Source organism: Lithobates pipiens, unplaced genomic scaffold (genome assembly GCF_037356315.1).
Source record: "Lithobates pipiens isolate NorthernLeopardFrog02 unplaced genomic scaffold, aLitPip1_a1.2 Scaffold_10, whole genome shotgun sequence".
NCBI classification, from domain to species: domain Eukaryota; kingdom Metazoa; phylum Chordata; class Amphibia; order Anura; family Ranidae; genus Lithobates; species Lithobates pipiens.
The window spans coordinates 34,224,783-34,244,841 of record NW_027507686.1 but is presented as its reverse complement, the minus strand read 5'-3'; the positions used below and the strand labels follow the sequence as shown (position 1 = coordinate 34,244,841).

Sequence of the window (20,059 nt, the reverse complement as noted above, 5' to 3'; positions counted from 1 at the left end):
ATACGGCCAAGTTCGCCGATCTCAAGGATCGGGTAGGCACATACTTGATAACATTTTTCCTTCGGGTACTCTGGGCCACGTCCATGCAATGCCTTATGAACAAGACATCCGGTTTTGACGTTCTTTCACGGGCAGCCAATGCAGGGCTCTAAGCCCCTGTACACACGGTCAGAAATTCCGACGGAAAATGTCCGATCGGACCGTGTTGTCGGATAATCCAAACCGTGTGTGGGCTACATCAGACTTTTTCCGTCGTAATGTCCTACCAACAAAGTATGAGAGCTGGATATAAAATTTTCCGACAAATTGATCCGATCGGACTTTGTACGATTGTTTGTAGAGAATTCCGATCGGACAAAGTGCTACGCATGCTCAGATCAAATTACGAGATCAAAGCTATTGGCTGCTAGCCGCAATATAGTCCCGTCGCAATGCATGAACGTCATCACGTTCTGAACGATCGGATTTTCCGACAACTTTGTCCGACCATATGTATGCAACACCAGTTTCGGACAAAATCAGTCGGAAAAAAAATCAGAGGGATTTTGTTGTCGGAATGTCCGACCGTGTGTACAAGGGCTAAGAGATGGAGATGGATGGACATCACCTCAGTACATCATTATGTGATGTACCTTCCGTTATTGTATCACATCAGATGTTCTGAGACAAGTATGCATCCAGGGAAGTCTGAACTCCCATCTTGCATCCTGCTCTATCCCGTTCCAGGATAGTGACTTACACAGTAGTGAAGCATGACAGCCCATGATGGAGGATAACCCGTGTTCCTGTGTACAGGGGGTGAGCATATTTACTCCTTGCTTTATAGTGCTGTGCAGTGAGTGTGCTTTGCTGTTCTTCTCTTAGTACACAATTACCAGTTTGCTCAACCCAACAGAACACAATACAGTCTCTTGGTGTAACTGGTTTTATATCAGCAGTCATTCAAAGCATAATTGCGTGTATGTGATGTTCTTTTAGCAAAGTCCTGGAGCCTCACAACACTTCCAAAGGATAAAATCAATGTTATTGTTCAGCATGTGAACAAACACAGACATTCCAACCAGGATCCTCCCCCTAACATGTTTCTCCCCCTGCAGGGTCTTAAATATATAGAGCGTGACACTCATGTAGGCAATTGGCAGAGTTGCTACAAATTAAAATAACATATGCAGGCAAGAAAATATGGAGCAGCAAAAATTGGGAAAAAACGACTTTCTGGTAACATTTATGTAGCACCCTCTAGTGTAGAGTGCTAGGTGTAAATAGTTTGTTAGTGTAGGTAAACTGGCCTGGCTGAGAGCTAAGCTGGGCTGAATCTGGGTCAGGGTGAGTGACTCAGGGAGGCTGGTTGACTAGTCAGGCAGCACCTCTGGTAGCTTCTCCTATTTGCTGGAACCTTGGAGAAGCTTCCAGAAGAATGGGAGGGAAGTTAGGAGGAGCTGCCTGGAGTTTTGAGGAGGGCCCCAGCCAATCCTTAGCAAATGGAGTGGCAGGGGGTAGGCCTAGGGTTGCCACCTTTTATTCAAGCCAAACCCAAACACTTTAGCAGCCTATGACACCTTTGGGTGGCCCAAGGAGAGTCGTAATGCGGCGTGTATAACGTGTTGCAGTGAACAGTGGGTGGGGCCAAATTTCTCTTGCTGACATAATCGCCCTGCCCCCCCCCCAGTGTTGCCAAACCTGCCCCCAGAATGCTGCCCGGGGGGCAACAGATTTGTGTGTGACGATCTTGGTTACTTGGGGAGTCAGGGCCCAATCTGAATAATGTCTCCGGGTTTCAGTCTGACTGTTCGGGGGAATCCCGAAACAGGTGGCAACCCTAGGTATGCCCCTCTTAAATACTCAGGGTCAGGTGGAAGCTCGAGATGGCATGCTGAGTAGGCTGTCAATGGCCCTAGTAGGCAACCCCTTAGTCTGGGGAGGTAACCTGGGGCCTGGGGCTCAGCTACTGAAGGGATCCTTTTACAACACACGGAGGAGTCCTGTCCAGAGGCACGGAAGCAAGATTAAGGACAGCAGGCGCCAGCGAGCACCAGAAGATCTCCAGGAGAAGTCAGCCACATGGGCTGGTGAGTGTGCAGTCTGGGAGGACTGTGGGATGTAGCCAGGAGAGCTAGTGAAAGGGGCTGCTGCAGCCAGGTGGGCTGGCAGAGCCTGAAGAGGTGGTGCTGGGACCAGTGACCACGGGAGGAAGTGCAGTGAAAGTGTCTGTGGTGTCATCCCATTGTAAAGGGCCATTACTACTACCTTTTACAAGGGTAGCACCAAAGTAGGATCTGCAAGCAAGTTTGTGAAGGAGGCAGAAGAGGAGTGTACATAGACTGTAAATAGTTGAAGTGTCCCTGAAGATAATTTGTTCCAGTTAAGTGGGGGCATCTCACAATACCCCTATTCCCATACAAGTTTATGAACCCCTAATAAAACACTAAAGCAAAGTTACTGGACTGGTTTTCCTGTCTCAAGTGTGTCTGTGGAAATTCGGTACGCCTGCCTGGCTGTGCAGGGTGGGGGGATCCCTATTCACCAGGGGCTCCTACGTGGGGTGTGCTACATTAAGAATACCCCCAAATATGACCTTGCTGGAAGAAGATCTGTCACTTTAGCTCTGAATACACCCTGATATCAGCTGAGCTGTCACAGTGTATCCGCAATTCCCCTGCACCTGGCACTGCGATCGCTGCTCATGAGATGTGACATCTCTCCAGCACAACTGTGACAACCGTCCTCCTCCCATCTCATAATCTCCTCCGAGACCAACAATTACTCGATCTTCTCTCCCCGGGGGGAACATTCGCAGATTTAACCCCTTCTGTTCCACTTTCCTACCAGTGTCAGCTGGTCACGCGCTGTCCTGTCCGGTACATATTCTATTATCTCCATTAATTCTCATGTGACTTTAACATTTCTATTCCATGTTTACTGTAATAAATATGGAGATTTGTAGTTGAGATGGAAATAAGTGTCTGCCATCGCTTTGTCTTTCTCCTAACAGCTGCCGAGATAAAATATCAGACACATGAGGAGTGTATGGTTTTCAGTGGGTTGGCTGAATTAGAGACCTTCATCTTGTGCCAGTTTATACTTTGCCAAAACGTCCTCATTTTGGTGATAGGTATTGCATACATATTTATACCTCCCAACATTTTGAGATGGGAATGAGGGACACCTACTAGCAAACGTATGTAGGCATAGGACACGCCCCCTGCCACACTCTCGTAATGTGGGGTGCCCCTTAAAATTGTTTTTTAAAAGTCAGCAGCTACAAATACTGCAGCTGCTGACTTTTAATAATCAGACACTTACCTGTCCCAGGGTCCTGCGATGCGGGGGAACGAAGCCCCCCCCTCGTTCCCCGCTCCGCTCGCGGCGCCGGCATTCTTACTGCGGGCACCCACTGCGCATGCACGAGCAGCAACACATGCTGCGATATGCCGCGCAGTCATATGGGACCTGTCACTTGTCCCAGATGACTGGCTGCGCTGAGGGGAAGTGATGTCAGTGCCTGGGCACTGGAGGAGGCAGACTACCAGGGACCCCCTAGCAACGGGCATTTAGAGGTGAGTATCATTTTTATTTTTCCAATTTTTTATTTTTTTTATGAATTTTAAGCTGCTTTTTTTTTTTTTGGTGGAAACACCACTTTAAAGAAAAATTAACCCAATAAAAATAATTTTTTTGATCATTACTATTTTTTTATATTGTCTTTTAAAATTTACAAATGCAGCCATTTAGAATTTGGAAAAGAGCATTTTATATATATCTATATGGATCAGACCAAAATGAGGGGCAAATGAGTGGGAAAGAGGGACAGAAGGACATTGTTCCAAATCAGGGACAGTCCCTGGAAATCAGGGACAGTTGTGAGCTATGCATATTTGCCAGAACAGTTCCACATATTCCTCTGCTCCATAGATACTGTGTCTAGGGCCATGTCCCAGGATCACAGCATTAACCGGATTTGATTTATGGCTCCTGCATAGTAACTCAAAGAGGAATTACAATTGTGGGAATTGAGCTGAAAGTGGGCGGTTCCTGTATATTTAGAGCTGGCGTCTGGGCGGGAACAACCTAGAAAGTGGGTGTGATGGGTGGTCCCCACAGATTTAGATCTGGGGGTATGAGTGGGAACATCTTGTAAAGTTGACATGATTGGGGTACTGCTAAATACCTTTTCTCATCAGCAGTATATAGCAGTCTTGTGACTTCTATCAGTGTCTGGCCAAGCACTCCTCTGACTGTACTATGAGGCTGCATGACCCCTGACTCTCTGTCTGGACAGTGTTCTTTGGACCTGTGCTGATCACATGCAACCACCCCCCCCCCCCAAGAAAAAAAAAAAACTTTCTAGCAATACACACCAAGCTGAGCATGTGCAGAGTGCCTCCAAGGCTCTGTACTATCAGCAAATGTATTGGGGACTGTGGAAGAAGGGGAGGGTCAGAGAAGACAGGATCAAACCGCCTTTTTACACAATGCAGAGGACTAAGCCCTTAGGTTCCACAACGAGTGTAACACGCATGCTTTACTGCATATACAGGCTGATTTTACTGTTGTGGGTTTAGTAACACTTTAGGGGTCTTAGATCCAGGACCTTAGTGTTGTAAAGTATGGTATTGAGGTCAATGAAATTAAGTTTTTTTTTTATAGCTGCAAGGTCCTTTAAAGCCGCAGAGGAATTGAATGCAAAAAAAAAACAACTTTAAGGCTCCCATGCTCATGGACTTAAAAATCGCTGCTACTGGAGGAGTTTTGCATTTTGCCTGTAGAAGCAGCTCAATGTTATCCTATGTGTCCATGCACATTAGAACAATAAGGGGTCATATTTAAAGCTTAATGTTTAGAAGCAGGAAAAAAAAAACTCTTCTGGTTTGCATTTCTGATTGGAGCTTTCTGGCAGAAAAACGCAAAATTCTCCTAAACTCGCCCCCTGCCACGCCCCCTTAAAGGAGAATTAAGTAAAACAAAAAAGATTAGTTAAATCCATAAGTGCTTTTTTTTTAACCACTATTATTCCTTTATATTGGCTTTTAAAATGTACAAATGCAAAATTTGTAGAAATTGGAAGAAATGTTAAGCACTGGGAAACACTTGTTGAAAGATAAAAAGTGTGTTTTTTTTTTTACAACTTTATAGATCAGACCAAAATGAGGGACAAATTAGAAGGAAAGAGGAACAGAGGGAATTTGTTCCAAATCAGGGACAGTGTTGGATTGAATTCATATAATACTTCTGGTGCACATTCTGTGTACAGAATACCTCCAGGTAGCCATATTGCCTTGCATTTTATAGAAAATTACACGGCTGCAGATTGAAAAGGAAAGGAAATTTTTAATAACTTTAAATTAAAATATGACTTGTGTCGCAATTGTATACGCTATATTCTTTCTTTATTTGCTATTTTTTTCCTCACGAAAGTGGGGTTACCCTTTAAGTACATAATCTAGAGAGTGCAGGCCTCAGCAGTATGCAAATCACAGAGTGAAGGGTCTAGGCGTGCATAATGGGACCAGGAGAGCGAAACACACCGAGTGCAGAAGTCACGAGTGAGTAACGCATAGGGTGCAGGGGTCAGAAATACATAACACAGAGAGTGAAGGGATCAGGAGTGTATATTGCACAGAGTACAGGGGTCAGGAGTGCGTAATGCACAGGCCAGTGTACAGAACACAACCAAAAATGACCCTCTCCCCCCCAGTACAAATCCCGCTCAAGCCCATATGGCCCACAGTACAGATTTCCCCCTACGGCCCTAAACCCCACTCATCATAAATCCCCCAAAGTACAGACTACCCCCCCAAAGTACAGATCACCCTTAAACTCACCAGCTACAGCAGAAGTTGGAAGTTCTTCCCTCGGCCGCGCTACATTACTGCCGCTAAAGAACAGCCTCCCTCAGCTCTGAACTGTCGCTGTCTGACATATAAAAGTGTAAATACCATTGGCACTGTAGCACCACGTAACAGAAAATAAAATGTCGGGCAGTCAAGGCTTTGGAACATTGGGGCTGGGGCACACTGCAGTAGCCAGTAACCAGAAGCATGTCATATTAGCTGAGCAATGCAGTATGATATGATAATATCAAATAGTGAACTAAAGGTGGTAAAATGGGTGGTGTATTATTATACTATACATGATTTATATAGCGCCAACAGTTTGAGCGGCGCTTAATAAAATGAAGGCAGACATTACAGTTACATAACAATTTGGTACCTGAGGACTCAGAGGGCCCTGCTCATTAGAGCTTACAATCTAAAAAGGGAGAGTTAATTGATACAAAAAGGTAATAGCTGTGGGGGATGAGCTGACGGAGGTAGTAAAACTGTGTATTAGTTAGAATCAGGGTAGGCTTCTTTAAAGAGAATGGTGTAAGTGATACATGGGGTGGAGAAGAGATGGTAGGTTAAACAAGTGGTACATAGGGTGAGTGGAGATGCAGTGTGGGCAAAGTAAAGATGATACATGGGGTGGAGAAGAGATGGTAGGTGAGCACAGAGGTGGTACGTAGGGTGGAGTGGAGATGTAGTGTGGGCGGCCTAAAGGTGGTACATAGGGTAGAGCAGTGATAGTACACAGGTTGGAGTGGAGATGGTACACAGTGATGGAGTAGAAATGGTTTACAAGACAGTGTATAGAGGGTGGAGTACAGTTTATAGTGAGGGAAAGGCACATCAGTGTTGCATCACAGGGTGGAGTAGAGATTGTGTTTACGGTATACAGGGTGGAGCAGAGGTTGTATACATGATGAAGTGGCAGTGGTATATAGCCTTGGGTAGAGATGGTATGCAGAGTGGAGTAGAAGTAATACATATGGTGGAACAGTGGTGGTGGGTGCAGTAGAATTTTAACGTATGATGGGGTATGGGTGATACAAAAGTATGGGATAAATACAGGGTGGAGTATAGATGATGCACAGTGTGGAGTAGAAATAGCAGAAAGGGTTGAGTAGGGTTGGTACATAGGGTGGAAAAGGAGCTGTACGTAGGGTGGAGTAGGCTTGGTATCTAGGGTGGAAAAGAAGGTGTATGTAGGGTGGAATAGGGTTTGTATGTAGGGTGGAAAAAGAGCTGTATGTGGGGTGGAGAAGTGTTGGTATCTAGGGTGGAAAATAAGGTGTATGTAGGGTGGAGTAGGGTTGGTATGCAGGGTGGAAAAAGAGCTGTATGTAGGGTGGAGTAGGGTTGGTATCTAGGGTGGAAAAGAAGGTGTATGTAGGCTGGAGTAGGGTTGGTATGTAGGGTAGAAAAGGAGCTGTATGTAGGGTGGAGTAGGGTTGGTATGTAGGGTGGAAAAGAAGCTGTATGTAGGGTGGAAAAGAAGCTGTATGTAGGGTGGAGTAGGGTTGGTATGTAGGGTGGAAAAGAAGCTGTATATAGGGTGGGGTAGGGTTAGTATGTAGGGTGGAAAAGAAGGTGTATGTAGGGTGAAGTAGGGTTGGTATATAGGGTGGAAAAGAAGGTTATGTGGGGTGGAGTAGGGTTGGTATGTAGAGTGGAAATTAAGGTGTATGTAGGGTGGAGTAGGGTTGGTATGTAGGGTGGAAAATAAGCTGTATGTAGGGTGGAAAAGGAGCTGTATGTGGGGTGAAGTAAGGTTGGTATGTAGGGTGGAAAAGAAGCTGTATGTAGGGTGGAGTAGGGTTGGTATGTAGGGTTGAAAAAAAAGACTGTATATAGGGTGGAGTAGGTGTCTTGGCTGGTGCTGGGAGGACGCAGCTGTTGGCTCAGGTGTTGTTTTCTCAGCTCACTGAGGAGGAATTAGTGAGGATCTCTGGTGGGGGCCCCCCTGCTCCCCAGGGCCCCTGTGCCTGCAGTGTATTTTTCTGTCTTTTCATCAGCAGATCAGAATGGTGAACTGGTTGTCAGGGACTCAATGAGGGTGATTGGAAATCATGGGAGGCCGCTGGTATCCACCCCAATCCCCTGACACCCCCCTCCCCCAACACCTTTAGAGTCCCTTAGGTAGGTGATTCTAAAAGAATAGAAAGCCCCCCAAAAATGGAAAACAAATGTAGCAAAATGGGTTCATTGTTCGAGGAGCTAGCAATCAGAATTGGGCTTAATTCACACAGCTGTAAACATTTTACCGATTTTATTACACATCTTTTTTTCTAGGGGAAAAGTTCCTGCGTAATGTTCAATAAAACACTTGCATATACAGTATATATGCATTTAAACGCATAAAGACACGAATGCGTACATGACTTGTTTTTGTAATAATTTATTTTTCACCTTTGTTGGCTGCTGGTTGGCCATTCCAGGTCTGGTCATGGTTCACAGACCTCACAGTACATTATGGTTTGAAAAAATTTCTCCAAGGCACATCTACGCATAAATCCGCCAGGACCACAAATCTCAAACCTGCAGGATTTGCCTCAAATCCCATGATAGCAAGGAACCCATCCCTATTACTGACGGGGCTCATGTATAATACTTCAGTATAACGTTCTTATCGTCGGAAACATGGAGGGGGGGCTGATGCTATATTATTATAGCTGCAACAAAGTAACAAAGTCACAATGGTTTATGCTATGGGACCACACATGGAAGGTGTTATCTCATGTAGAGATAATAATAAAAGAATTCAGTGATATGGCTATATTAGCACATGGATCCTCAAACATCACTGCATTACATGTAAGAAAAATATCAGCGCATTATAGGAGCAGAAATAGAAATTCCACCATCCAATCACCTCCTTACTACAACAAAAATATGCATAGCTCCCAACTGTCCCTGATTTGGAGCAATGTCCCTCTGTCCCTCATTCCTCCTCATTTGTCCCTCATTTTGGTCTGATCCATATAGTTGTATATAAAATGCGCTTTTTATCTTTAAAACATTGTAGCCCAGCGCTAAACCTTTTATCCAAATTGTAAATTGTTTCATTTGTAAATTTTAAAAGCCGATATAAAGGAATAGTAGTGGTAGAAAAAAAGTCCCTTGTGGATTTAATTAACCTTTTTTTGGTTAATTCTCCTTTAAGGGGGCGTGGAAAACGTCCTATGCCTACATACGTTTATTAGTAGGTGTCCCTCGTTCCCATCTCAAAATGTTGGGAGGTATGTATGATATAGTATGTGTGTGTTCCGACTGTGTTCCCCATGTGCTCTGGTTGTGTGCTTTGTGTGCTCTGATTGTGTGCTCTAATTGTGTGCTCTATGTGTTCTTGTTGTGTGCTCTGATTGTGTGCTCTTGTTGTGTGCTCCGACTGTGTGCCCCATGTGCTCTGGTTGTGTGCTCTGATTGTGTGCTTTGTGTGCTCTGATTGTGTGCTCTATGTGCTCTTGTTGTGTGTTCTGATTGTGTGCTCTATGTATTCTGGTTGTGTGCTCTGACTGTGTGCTCTATGTACTCTGGTTGTGTGCTCTGACTGTGTGCTCTATGTACTCTTGTTGTGTGCTCTGACTGTGTGCTCTATGTGCTCTGGTTGTGTGCTCTATGTGCTCTGACTGTGTGCTCTATGTGCTCTGACTGTGTGCTCTATGTGCTCTGACTGTGTGCTCTATGTGCTCTGACTGTGTGCTCTATGTGCTCTGACTGTGTGCTCTATGTGCTCTGACTGTGTGCTCTATGTGCTCTGACTGTGTGCTCTATGTGCTCTGATTGTGTGCTCTATGTGTTCTGGTTGTGTGCTCTATGTGCTCTGGTTGTGTGCTCTATGTGCTCTGGTTGTGTGCTCTATGTGCTCCGATTGTGTGCTCTATGTGCTCTGGTTGTGTGCTCTATGTGCTCTGGTTGTGTGCTCTATGTGCTCTGGTTGTGTGCTCTATGTGCTCTGGTTGTGTGCTCTATGTGCTCTGGTTGTGTGCTCTATGTGCTCTGGTTGTGTGCTCTATGTGCTCTGGTTGTGTGCTCTATGTGCTCTGGTTGTGTGCTCTATGTGCTCTGGTTGTGTGCTCTATGTGCTCTGGTTGTGTGCTCTATGTGCTCTGGTTGTGTGCTCTATGTACTCTGATTGTGTGATCTGACTGTGCTGTGTGCCTGTTATTTGATTCTGTGTTCTGGTACTGAGTGTGTTCTGTTGCTGTGCCCTGACCTCGTGTCTTCTGTAAGTGAATGCAGAGACCCCCAACCTTCCCCGTCGGATGTGGGATTGGATCAGTATCCTGGAGTCCTGTGGACCCGGGTCCAAACTCGTTCCAGCATCCAGTGATCTCCTTCCCAATTGTGCCAAATAGTTCTACTGTCGGAACAGATCTCCACTCAGGTAAGTTGGTACACCAATGGGAAGAAGAAGGAAAGTGCCACTGACATCAATGCTGATGGGGAAGGGGGAGGATGTGCCACTGACATCAATGCCCGGGGGGGGGGGGGGGGTATGTCCCACTGACAATGCTGAGAAGTGGGGCATGTCCTATTAACGTCAACGGTTGGCGTGTCCTACTGTTATATACAAGGAAAGCCTATTGTGTTGCCTCTGCTGGTGAGTCCTGATGCCACAATCACCTGCACACAATATTTCGTAATTTATCTTCCCTAAAGAACAATCCCTCCACCTCAGATATTTGAGATATAAATTGCAAATGGTTGGTGTGACCAAAGAGTGCAAACAGAGGGAGAGGTTTAAACGGGTATGGGTAAATAAAACCTGAGCTTACTCTGCCCTTAGTCAAGACAAGAATGCATAACGCAGGGGTCAGGAGTAGGGAAGCACAAAAGTAAGTAACACACAGAGTGCAGTGATCAGGATAAGTAATGCAGAGATCAGGGGTCAGGAGTAACATGGGTATAGAATTCAGGGGTTAGAAGTAACACATAGAGTGTGAGGGTCAGAGTTAGTAACCCTCAGAATGTAGGGCTCAAGTGTAAGTAACACAAAAAGTGCAGGGGTTAAGTGTAAGTAATGCTCAGAGTGCAAGTGCGAGGAGAAAGTAATGCGTTGAGCACAAGGGGTGAGGAGTAACCACAGAGTGCAGGAGCCATGAGTAACTCACAGAGTATAAGAATCAGGATTAAGTAACACATGGAATGTTACTTAACACAGGATTAAGTAATGTACAGTGTACAAGGGTCAGGAGTAAATAACGCACAAAGTGCAGGAGTAAGTAACGCAAAGAGTATAAGGATCAGGAGTGAGTAACGCACAGAGTGCTTGGGTCAGGAGTATATAACATGCAGAGTTCAGGGATTAAGAGTAAGCAACACACAGAGTAAACACACAAGGTGCAAGGGTCAGGAGTAACGCTCAGAGTGCAGGGGTCAGGAGTAAGTAACAAAGAGATTGCAAGGATCAGGAGTAAGTAATGCGAAGAGTGCAGGAGTAACTCACAGAATATAAGAATCAGGATTAAGTAACGCATAGAGCACAAGGGCTAGGAGAAATGCACAGAGTAAAAGGATCAGGAGTAAGTAACACACAGAGTGCTGGAGTCAGGCGTAAGTAACACACAGAGTACAGGAGTCAGAAATTAGTAACCCACAGAGTGTAGGGATCAGGAGTAAGTAAGGAACAGGGTGCAGGGGTCAGGCGTATGCAGCACACAGATTACAGGGATCAAGTAACACAGAGAGTGGAGGGATCAGGAATACACAGTGTGCAGGGGTCTGGAGTAAGTAACACATAGAGTGCAAGGCTCAGGAATGCACCAAGTGCAAGAGTCAGGGGTAATGCAGAGTGCAGGGATCAAGAGTAAGTAATGAAAAACATGCAGAAGTCAAGAGTAAGCAACACACAATGCATAGCGTCAGGAGTAAGTAGGGTAAAGATTAAGCAACATACAAAATGCAAGGGTCAGGAGTAACATATGGAGTGCAGAGGTCTCGATTTAATAATGCATAAACATTTATGGTGACAGCAGATTGTGGTATATACGGGGACAACAGTGTGTCTTATATACAGTGACAGCAGTGTGTTACATATAGGGGTGACAGATTGTGTTATATATAGAGGGACAGCAGTGTGTTTTATACAGGGAAAACAGTGTGTGTTACATACAGGGACAGCAGTGTGTGTTACATACAGGGACAGCAGTGTGTGTTACATACAGGGACAGCAGTGTGTGTTAATATACAGGGACAGCAGTGTGTGTTAATATACAGGGACAGCAGTGTGTGTTAATATACAGGGACAGCAGATTGTTATATACAGGGACAGCAGTGTGTTACATACAGGGACAGCAACATGTGTTTTACACAGGGACAGCAGTGTTTATACGCAGAGATATAGATGATCTGTATATAGTGGAGGGTTATCTGTATATTAGAGGGAGTTATATCTATTCTTTTCATGTTTAGATGGTTCTCACTGTAAGTTCAATTCTGGGTGGAGAATTTGTTTTTGGTGGAACAGATTTTCCTGTATTTGTCAGAACTCTGATTGCCCTTTATCCAAAACTCCATCCATCCTTCCCCTATAATAGATGTGATGTATGGAGCTCTGTGTGCTCACGTTTCATCTGTCGCATTGTTAGTGTATAAGAATTGTAATAAAGGATTGTGGGTGAAGTTGAGGGGAAAGACGGAAATTATTTTATGGTTCAGTCCATATGATCTTAGAAAATTGAGAGGTATAGAAGGTATTTCTCCGATGAGGGTGGAGCAGGGGCTTTGTGTTGGCTGGAACAAGTGATCAGTGTGGGATAGTGTGGATCTCAGGTTAGGGTGGAGTAGGAGCTCAGGAACAGCTGGAACAGGTGGTCATTATGGAATAGTATGGATCTCAGATTAGGGTGGAGCAGAGGCTCAGTGTCCGCTGAAACAGATAATCAGTAAGGGATAGTCACAGCGCCTAGAGGCGATTCAGTTCGCATTGTGCGCTATATAAGTATTTCATTCATTCATTCATTCAGTATGCAATTCAGTGGCGACCCGTCAATAGGGGGCGCAAGGGCGCCTCCCCCATGCATTTCAGATTAGGGTGAAGCAGAGGCTCAGTATTAGCTGGAACAGGTAATCAGTATAGGATAGTATGCATTTTAAAGTTAAGGGTGGAATAGAGGCTCAGGGTCAGATGGAACAGATGATCAGTATGGGATAGTATGGAATTTAGATTAGGGTGGAGCAGAGGCTCAGTATCGGCTGGAGCAGGTCATTATAGGATGGTATAGATCTCAGATTAAGGTGCAGCAGAAGCTCGGTGGCAGCTGGAACTGGTGGTTGTTCTAGGATATTATGGATCTCAGATTAAGGTGGAGCAGAGGCTCTGTGTAAAATGGAACATGTAATCAGTGTGGGATAGTATGGCTGTCAGATGAGGGTGGAGCAGAGGCTCAGTGTTGGCTGGAACAGGTGCTCATTATTGGATAGTATAGATCTCAGATGAAGGTGGAGCAGAGGCTTTGGGTCAGATGGAACAGGTAATCAGTATGGGATAGTATGGATCTCAATTTAGGGTGGAGCAGAGGCTCAGTGTTGGCTGGAACAGGGGATTAGTATGGATCTCAGAATTTAGGGTGGAGCAGCACTCACCGTCAGAGTCATAATGCTTCCAGATGTCCAGGAATTGGGATGCGGTGAGCTCAGCCAGGTGCAGGTAGAGCGGCTGCTGCTTGTGTGCCATCATTATCTGCGAGTGCCAGCTGAGGCTCCGCACTGTCCTTATATACAGAGCCATTCCCAACTATCCCCCCAGAGGGCAGCAGTGAGCCAATCTCCATCCCTGGAGGAATGCTCAACCCCTTCACTACCAGACTCCATTCCAGGGACCTCTTCACTGCCAGATTCCATTCCAGTACCCCTTCACTGCCAGTCTCCATTCTGGGAACCTTTTCACTGCCAGAATCTATTCCAGAAACCACTTCACTGCTGAGGCTCAATTCTGGGGACCCTTTAACTGCTGGGCTCCATTCTGAGCACTCATTTATTGCCTCATTCTATTTCAGGAACCCCTTCACTGCCACACTTCATTCTGGGGTCGTCTTCACTGATAGACTCCATTCCGGGGACCCCTTCACTGCTAGGCTCCATTTCATGGGCCTTTCACTGTCTGACTCCAGTCCTTCGACCCCTTCACTGCCAGGCTCTAGTCCAGGGACCCCTACACCGCCAGGCTCCATTCTGGGGAGCAATCAGTAGTCCTCCCATTACTCTCTGTCACCTCTTTAACTGCTTATTACCAATCTCTTTCATTAACCCCTACTGTGTCTTTTTTTTGAGCCCATCACCTGACACACAAGGTAGGGATATATATGCCTACCATCCAGGACCTTTTGGCCTTAAAGGAGGACTTGGAGGTGGAGGACTACCAGTGGAGCCAAAACAATGGACTCAGGAATGAGCATTCAGCATTTTGATAAAGTCAACCGGTATTATGCTCCACCACAAACTTGAAGTCTTGGAGCTCCAGAAAACATTGGGTTATCCTGGTGTTTGTCCCCTTACTTTGTGGAATCCACATCACAGGAGCATGGTCAAGGATAAGCCTGAACTTTGTGCTGAAGGGGTAATACTGGAGTGATTCCAAGGCCCACCTAATGGCCGAACGTTCTTGTTTTGCATAGCATAGTCTTTCTCAGCAGTGTTTAATTTCAGACTGAAAAAGACCACAGGATGTTCACGGATGACTTGTGAGGTCCACGTTGGAAGCCTCTGTCTGCATAACAAATTTGTTTGGAAAACCAGGAGATACCAGAATAGGATGTTAGCACAGTGCTAGCTTGAGCGCCAGGATGGCCTTTTCAGCAATCACATTTCATTCCACCATGAATGGCTTCCAACACTTACATTGGTCACTGCAGCTGCCATGCTGGAAAAATTGGGCACCAATCATCTGTAGTACCCCACTAAGCCTAGGAACACACCCACCAGCTTTTGGTGAGGGGTCAGGGTCAACACTATATAGTCTCTACCTTGCTGATTTGTGGCTTCAGCTTTCCTTCTCCCACAATATACTTCAAGGTACTTCCATCCATTTCTAAGTCACATTTTACAGGCTTCACTATAAATCATCCTCTTCTCAAGGAATCCAAGGCAGGCCATACATGATTCATTTTCTTTCTTTCAGCCAAAGGAATCTAATTTCCCATTCGCACATTCAAGGTGGATGGGCTGAGCCATTGTAATCCAAGAGATTGACTTTTGTACAACTTGCCTGCCCATAGATAGTTTGAAATTCGGCTGGTACCCGCTGATCTGGCCGAATTTCAATCCGTCTATGGCTGGCTTAATGCTGCCTTGACTTTGGGCAAATAGAATTCCCAGTCTCTACTGAAAATGACAATGTCATTTAGATACACTGAGGTATATTCCCGATGGGGTTGTAACAGATAATCCATCACCTGCTTAAACCTGGCTGGGGCAGTCTGAAGGACAAAAGGCATTCTTTTGTACTGAAACTCTTTGGGGTGGAGAAAGCTATTTTCTCCCAGACAGAGTTTATGTACGGTTCAAAGTGGTCATATATTAGGCCAGGCCTAGTTTTTCAACTACCACCAAGGACATAGGATAGGCATCAAATTTTGAAACGAGATTAGGCTGCCAGAAATTAATGCAGAACCGCAGAGTGTCATTGGGCTTGGGAACAAACACAACTGGGCTTGACCATTCACTCTGTGATTCTGCAGTTATTCCCAGCACCAACATCTTCTTCACCGCATCCAAGGTAGCCTTCTCCTGAGCCTGTGGGATGCAGCAAGATCCGGCACAAACCCTGACACTGGGTTCAGTAATGATATCCTGCTCAGTAACATCATGAATCACTGAAGTAAGTCTAAGCCCCTGTACACACGGTCGGACATTCTGCCAACCAAATCCGTCGGATTTTGTCCGTCGGATTTTGTCCGTCGGATTTTGCCTGTCGGATCTTGTCCAAAACTGTTGCATACACACGGTCGGACTAAGTTGTCGAAAAATCCGATCATTCAGAACGTGATGACGTAATTTCGTTATGATGGGACTAGTAGCCAATAGCTTTGATGTAGGAATTTGATCTGAGCATGCGTGGAACTTGGTCCGATCAAAATTCTCTACACATGATCGGAGTATGTCCGATCGAACCAGTTGGTCGGAAAATATTTCCAACATGTTGGAAAATTGGGTCAGACGGATATTCCGATGGAATCAGTCCGATGCATACCACACACAGTCGGATTATCCGACAACACGGTCCGATAGGACAGATTCCGACGGATTCTCCGACCGTGTGTACAAGGGCTAAGTAAGTCTTATTGTTACTCTGCAGAAATTATTTTTTATCCTGGGTTTGGGTTTATGAAAGTGTACTTTCTACCCGAATGCTGTCCACAATGACTTGAGGCTCCAGCCTTGCACCCGTCAGGGCAGTGATGGCTGTCTTTCCAGGGGTTCAACACGTTTTTTGTGATAGAGCTAATATGGATTCCTTTAGCCTGGTTGGTGAGGGCTCAGATTCACATCCGCCACTTTAGCCACAATCTTAAATGGGCCTCGCCACCTAGCCAGAAACTTGCTTTCCACTGTGGGAGTCAGTACCACCAATGAACCCCCCCCCCCCCCCCCCCCACCTGGTAGTGCTTTACTTTAGCATACTTCTCAGGGAATTAGCAGATCATCATCGCATTTGCAATCCTTTCTTAAATTTTGGTGACCTCTCTAGAAAAGACTGAACTCCATCGTTCTTCTTTCACGAGTTCACCCAATCCCTGCTGTCACCAGCCACATACCAATTTAAAGGGTAAGAACCCTGTGGAAGCCTGAGATGCCTCATGTATGGCAAACAGGAATTCCAGCATATAGCAGTGCCAACATGGCTAAGGGTCTCTTTGAAGTGCTCCACCAGGCTATCCGCCTGCCAATGGTAGAGAGACGCAAGCAGTTGCTTAATCTGAAACAGCTTGCACACACCTGCCTAAACCCTTGACATGAATGGAGTGCCCTGGTTGGTAAGAATTATTTTGGAAAAGCCTGTTCTATAAACGTTTAGAATAGTTTTCTTGCAATCATTTTGAATGAGGTATTCCACAAAGAGGATCACCAATATGTAGTGGTGATTTTACATGAAATTTACCTGTAAGCCTACAAGATCCATTGCTATAAATTCAAATTGAACTTCAGTTATAGGCAGGGGCACCAAGGGTCTGCAGACACTGAAGCAGTTAACTGGCAGATGGGATAAGAATTACATTATTGCTTTCAACCAGTTGATTGTAAAAAAAAGACTTGCTCTGGTGGTTGCCCAGGACAACAACTATTGACTTGCAATGTTGAGAAAGTGTACCACCTCAGTCAGAGTCTTTACTTGCGCTGCTGTGGTTATTTGGGTGTCTGTAGTCCTTTGCTGAGCCTCCTTAACTTTCTTCAGTGCTACACTGGTCAGACATTGTTCCACATTAGCCTGCTTATGTGCAGCGCTTTATTGCTTGAATATTTTCTCCATCTCTAGGTCAAAAGGAGGTTACTGTTCCTTTAAATGTCAGTTTTTCTCAAAGCTTGCCCACATCCTCCATCAGTTGTGACGTTAAGGGAATTAGTAGGATACATGATTCTTGAAACAAGATAGTCCTTTCTTAAACTCAAAGGCTTGTCTGAGGCAAAAAAATAGTGTCAGAAAACATGAATCAGACTGAGACAGAAGTACAGTTAAATCACAAAAAAAGGTAAACAGTGTAAAGGTAGTCAAAACATTGCCAGAGTTTAGGAACCAGAACGGATAGTCAGACAAGCCAAAACATCAGGGAGCCAGAGATGAGCGTAGTAGAGCAGCAAGCAGGATCTGGAGCCAGAAGGAATATCAGCCAAGCAAGTCTTTAACAGGAACACAGGAGAGCGTCTCTAGAGATGTGATCAAGGCGAAGGCAGAGATCATCTGGACTGGATGGCTTAAGTAGGCAGGACTGACGAGCAGGATATCCTCAACAGATGAGTCACAAACTGGCTACCCCTGTCCGAGACAATCACCTTGGGTAGCCCATGTAAGCAAAAGATCTCCTAAACAAAAATGGAAGCCAGTTCCTTAGAACTTCTTAAGTGGAATACAATGGGACATTTTCGAGAACGGGTCAACCACAATAAGGATAACTGTGTTGCCCTGGGAGTTGGGTAACTCCACAATGAAATGCATAGACAGGTATGGGTTGTAGGAGGCCCACTTTAAGGTGCCGTGGAGTCTTGCTCTGAGCAAACACAGAACAGGCAGCTATAAAGGTGGTTACATCAGCACGTAGACTAAGCCACCAGAATTGTTGGGAAATAGCCCAAAAGAGTTGATTCTTCCCAGGGTGGCCAACAGCCTTGGGAGAATGGTAAGTCTGGAGCACGGCAGTACGAAGACTCTCTGGGACAAAACAGCGGTCACAAGCTTTCTCAGGAGAAGCATGGACCTGAGCAGCAAGAATTCTGTCATCCAAAGGAGAAGCGCCAACCGTAGCCAAAATACAATCAGGAGGAATCACAGGAACCGGAACCAACTCCATCTTGGAAGTGGAGTCAAATTGTTAGTACTGGGTAAGAATGAGACAATGTAATTGAAACTAGACAAGAAAAGAGCCCATTGCGCCCTTATGGGAGAGAGGCATTTAGACTCAGACAAGAATGTGAAATTCTTATGGTCAGTAAGAATGAGAACCGGCACAGTGGTACCTTTGAGGAGAGGTCTTCATTCTTTCAGGGCTAAAATGACTGCTAACAGCTCTCTGCCACCAATCTCGTAATTGCACTGCGCAGGTGACAATTTCTTGGAAAAGTAGCCACAAGGATGCATAGCGCTCTCAGAGGTAGGACGTTGAGACAGAAGGGCCCCAACTCCAGTCTCAGAAGCATCAACCTCAAGGATAAAAGGTAACATAGCATCAGGATGTGCCAACACAGGAGCAGAAACAAAGGCAGCCTTGAAACTCTCAAAGGCCTTAATGGACTCCAGAGACCAACTCTGTGGGTTACTGTCTCCTTTCTGGTCAAATACCCTTTTAAAAGAAGCCACAAACTCTGGGTAACTCAAGACAACAGGTTTTTGAGTCTCCCATAGAGGGTTTGCCCAGGCCAAGGCTCTCTCAGAAAGAAAATATATCACAAAACCTACTTTGACTCTCTCCATGGGAAACGCCTGGGGCAGCATCTCAAAGTATATCTCAACCTGGTTGAGAAACCTTCTGCAGTGGACTGGATTGCCCCCAAATCACTGGGGAAGCGAAGCGGAACCAGACATACCTCTTATAGAGTTAATACTCGAGGCCAGTGCCTGCACAGAGACGAGAGCAGCAGGGATTGCCTGCAACACAGGTTGTACCAGAGCAGCCACAGTGGGAGATTCCAGGTGAGCCGTGCAATTTAGGAATTTTAGGTGTTTGTAATGCTATGGCAAACTGATCCATGTGGTGATCCTGCTCATCCGATCTGGAAAAAACTATTACCAACAAGTGGATTGACTGCATCCTCTGAATGCATGGCCTTCGCCTACTGTCAGGAACCATGAATCAGACTGAGACAGAAGTACGGTTAAATCACACTTGTTTAATAATAATAAAAAAAGGTAAACCGAGTAAAAGTAGTCAAAACATAGCCAGAGTTCAGGAACCAGAACGGATAGTCAGACAAGCCAAAATGTCAGGGAGCCAGAGATGAGCACAGTAGAACAGCAAGCAGGATCTGAAGCCAGAAGGAATGTCAGCCAAGCAAGTCTTTAGATGTGACCACGGCAAAGGCAGAGATCATCTGGACTGGATGGCTTAAGTAGGCAGGACTGATGAGCAGGATACCATCAACAGGTGAGTCACTGTGGAGAGATAGGAGCTGGCAATGAGCCGACAGCTGAGCGGCCAGCTTTGAGAAGGTAGGGCTGAGCCCAGCCCTGACAAAGAGTCCATGTCAATAAAAGAACCTATGTTCCCTGTCTTTTCAGGGGTTCAAAACTTTGAACCCCTCAGTCACTGCTGGACTTCATTCCAGGGCCCCTTGGGGTACTTCCTAACCCCTCACTGCAACACTCCCCACTCTTCATTCTAGGGATCCCTTCACTGTCAGACTCAACCCACACTTAATCCTAGGAACCCTTAAACAACAATAGTCTACCCACAAAACATCCCAGGGACCTCTTTATTGGCAGGCTCTATCAACACTTCATACAAGAGACCCCAAGGGTACTCCCTGACCCCTTCACTGCCAAACTCCGCCCACACTTAATTCCAGGGGCCCTGTGAGGACTTTATAGC

At 45.5% G+C, this 20,059-nt stretch overlaps 1 protein-coding gene across 1 annotated transcript in view; it reads right to left on the bottom strand.

The window, feature by feature from the left end:
- The window catches only part of CALB2 (calbindin 2), a 40,866-nt gene extending 27,324 nt beyond the window's left edge, over positions 1-13,542 (bottom strand). Inside the window, exon 1 of the mRNA XM_077453633.1 lies at positions 13,407-13,542. Coding sequence (XP_077309759.1) covers positions 13,407-13,500 — 94 coding nt within the window. The 5' untranslated portion in view covers positions 13,501-13,542. The remainder of the gene's footprint in view (positions 1-13,406) is intronic.
- Positions 13,543-20,059: the final 6,517 nt, after the last annotated feature.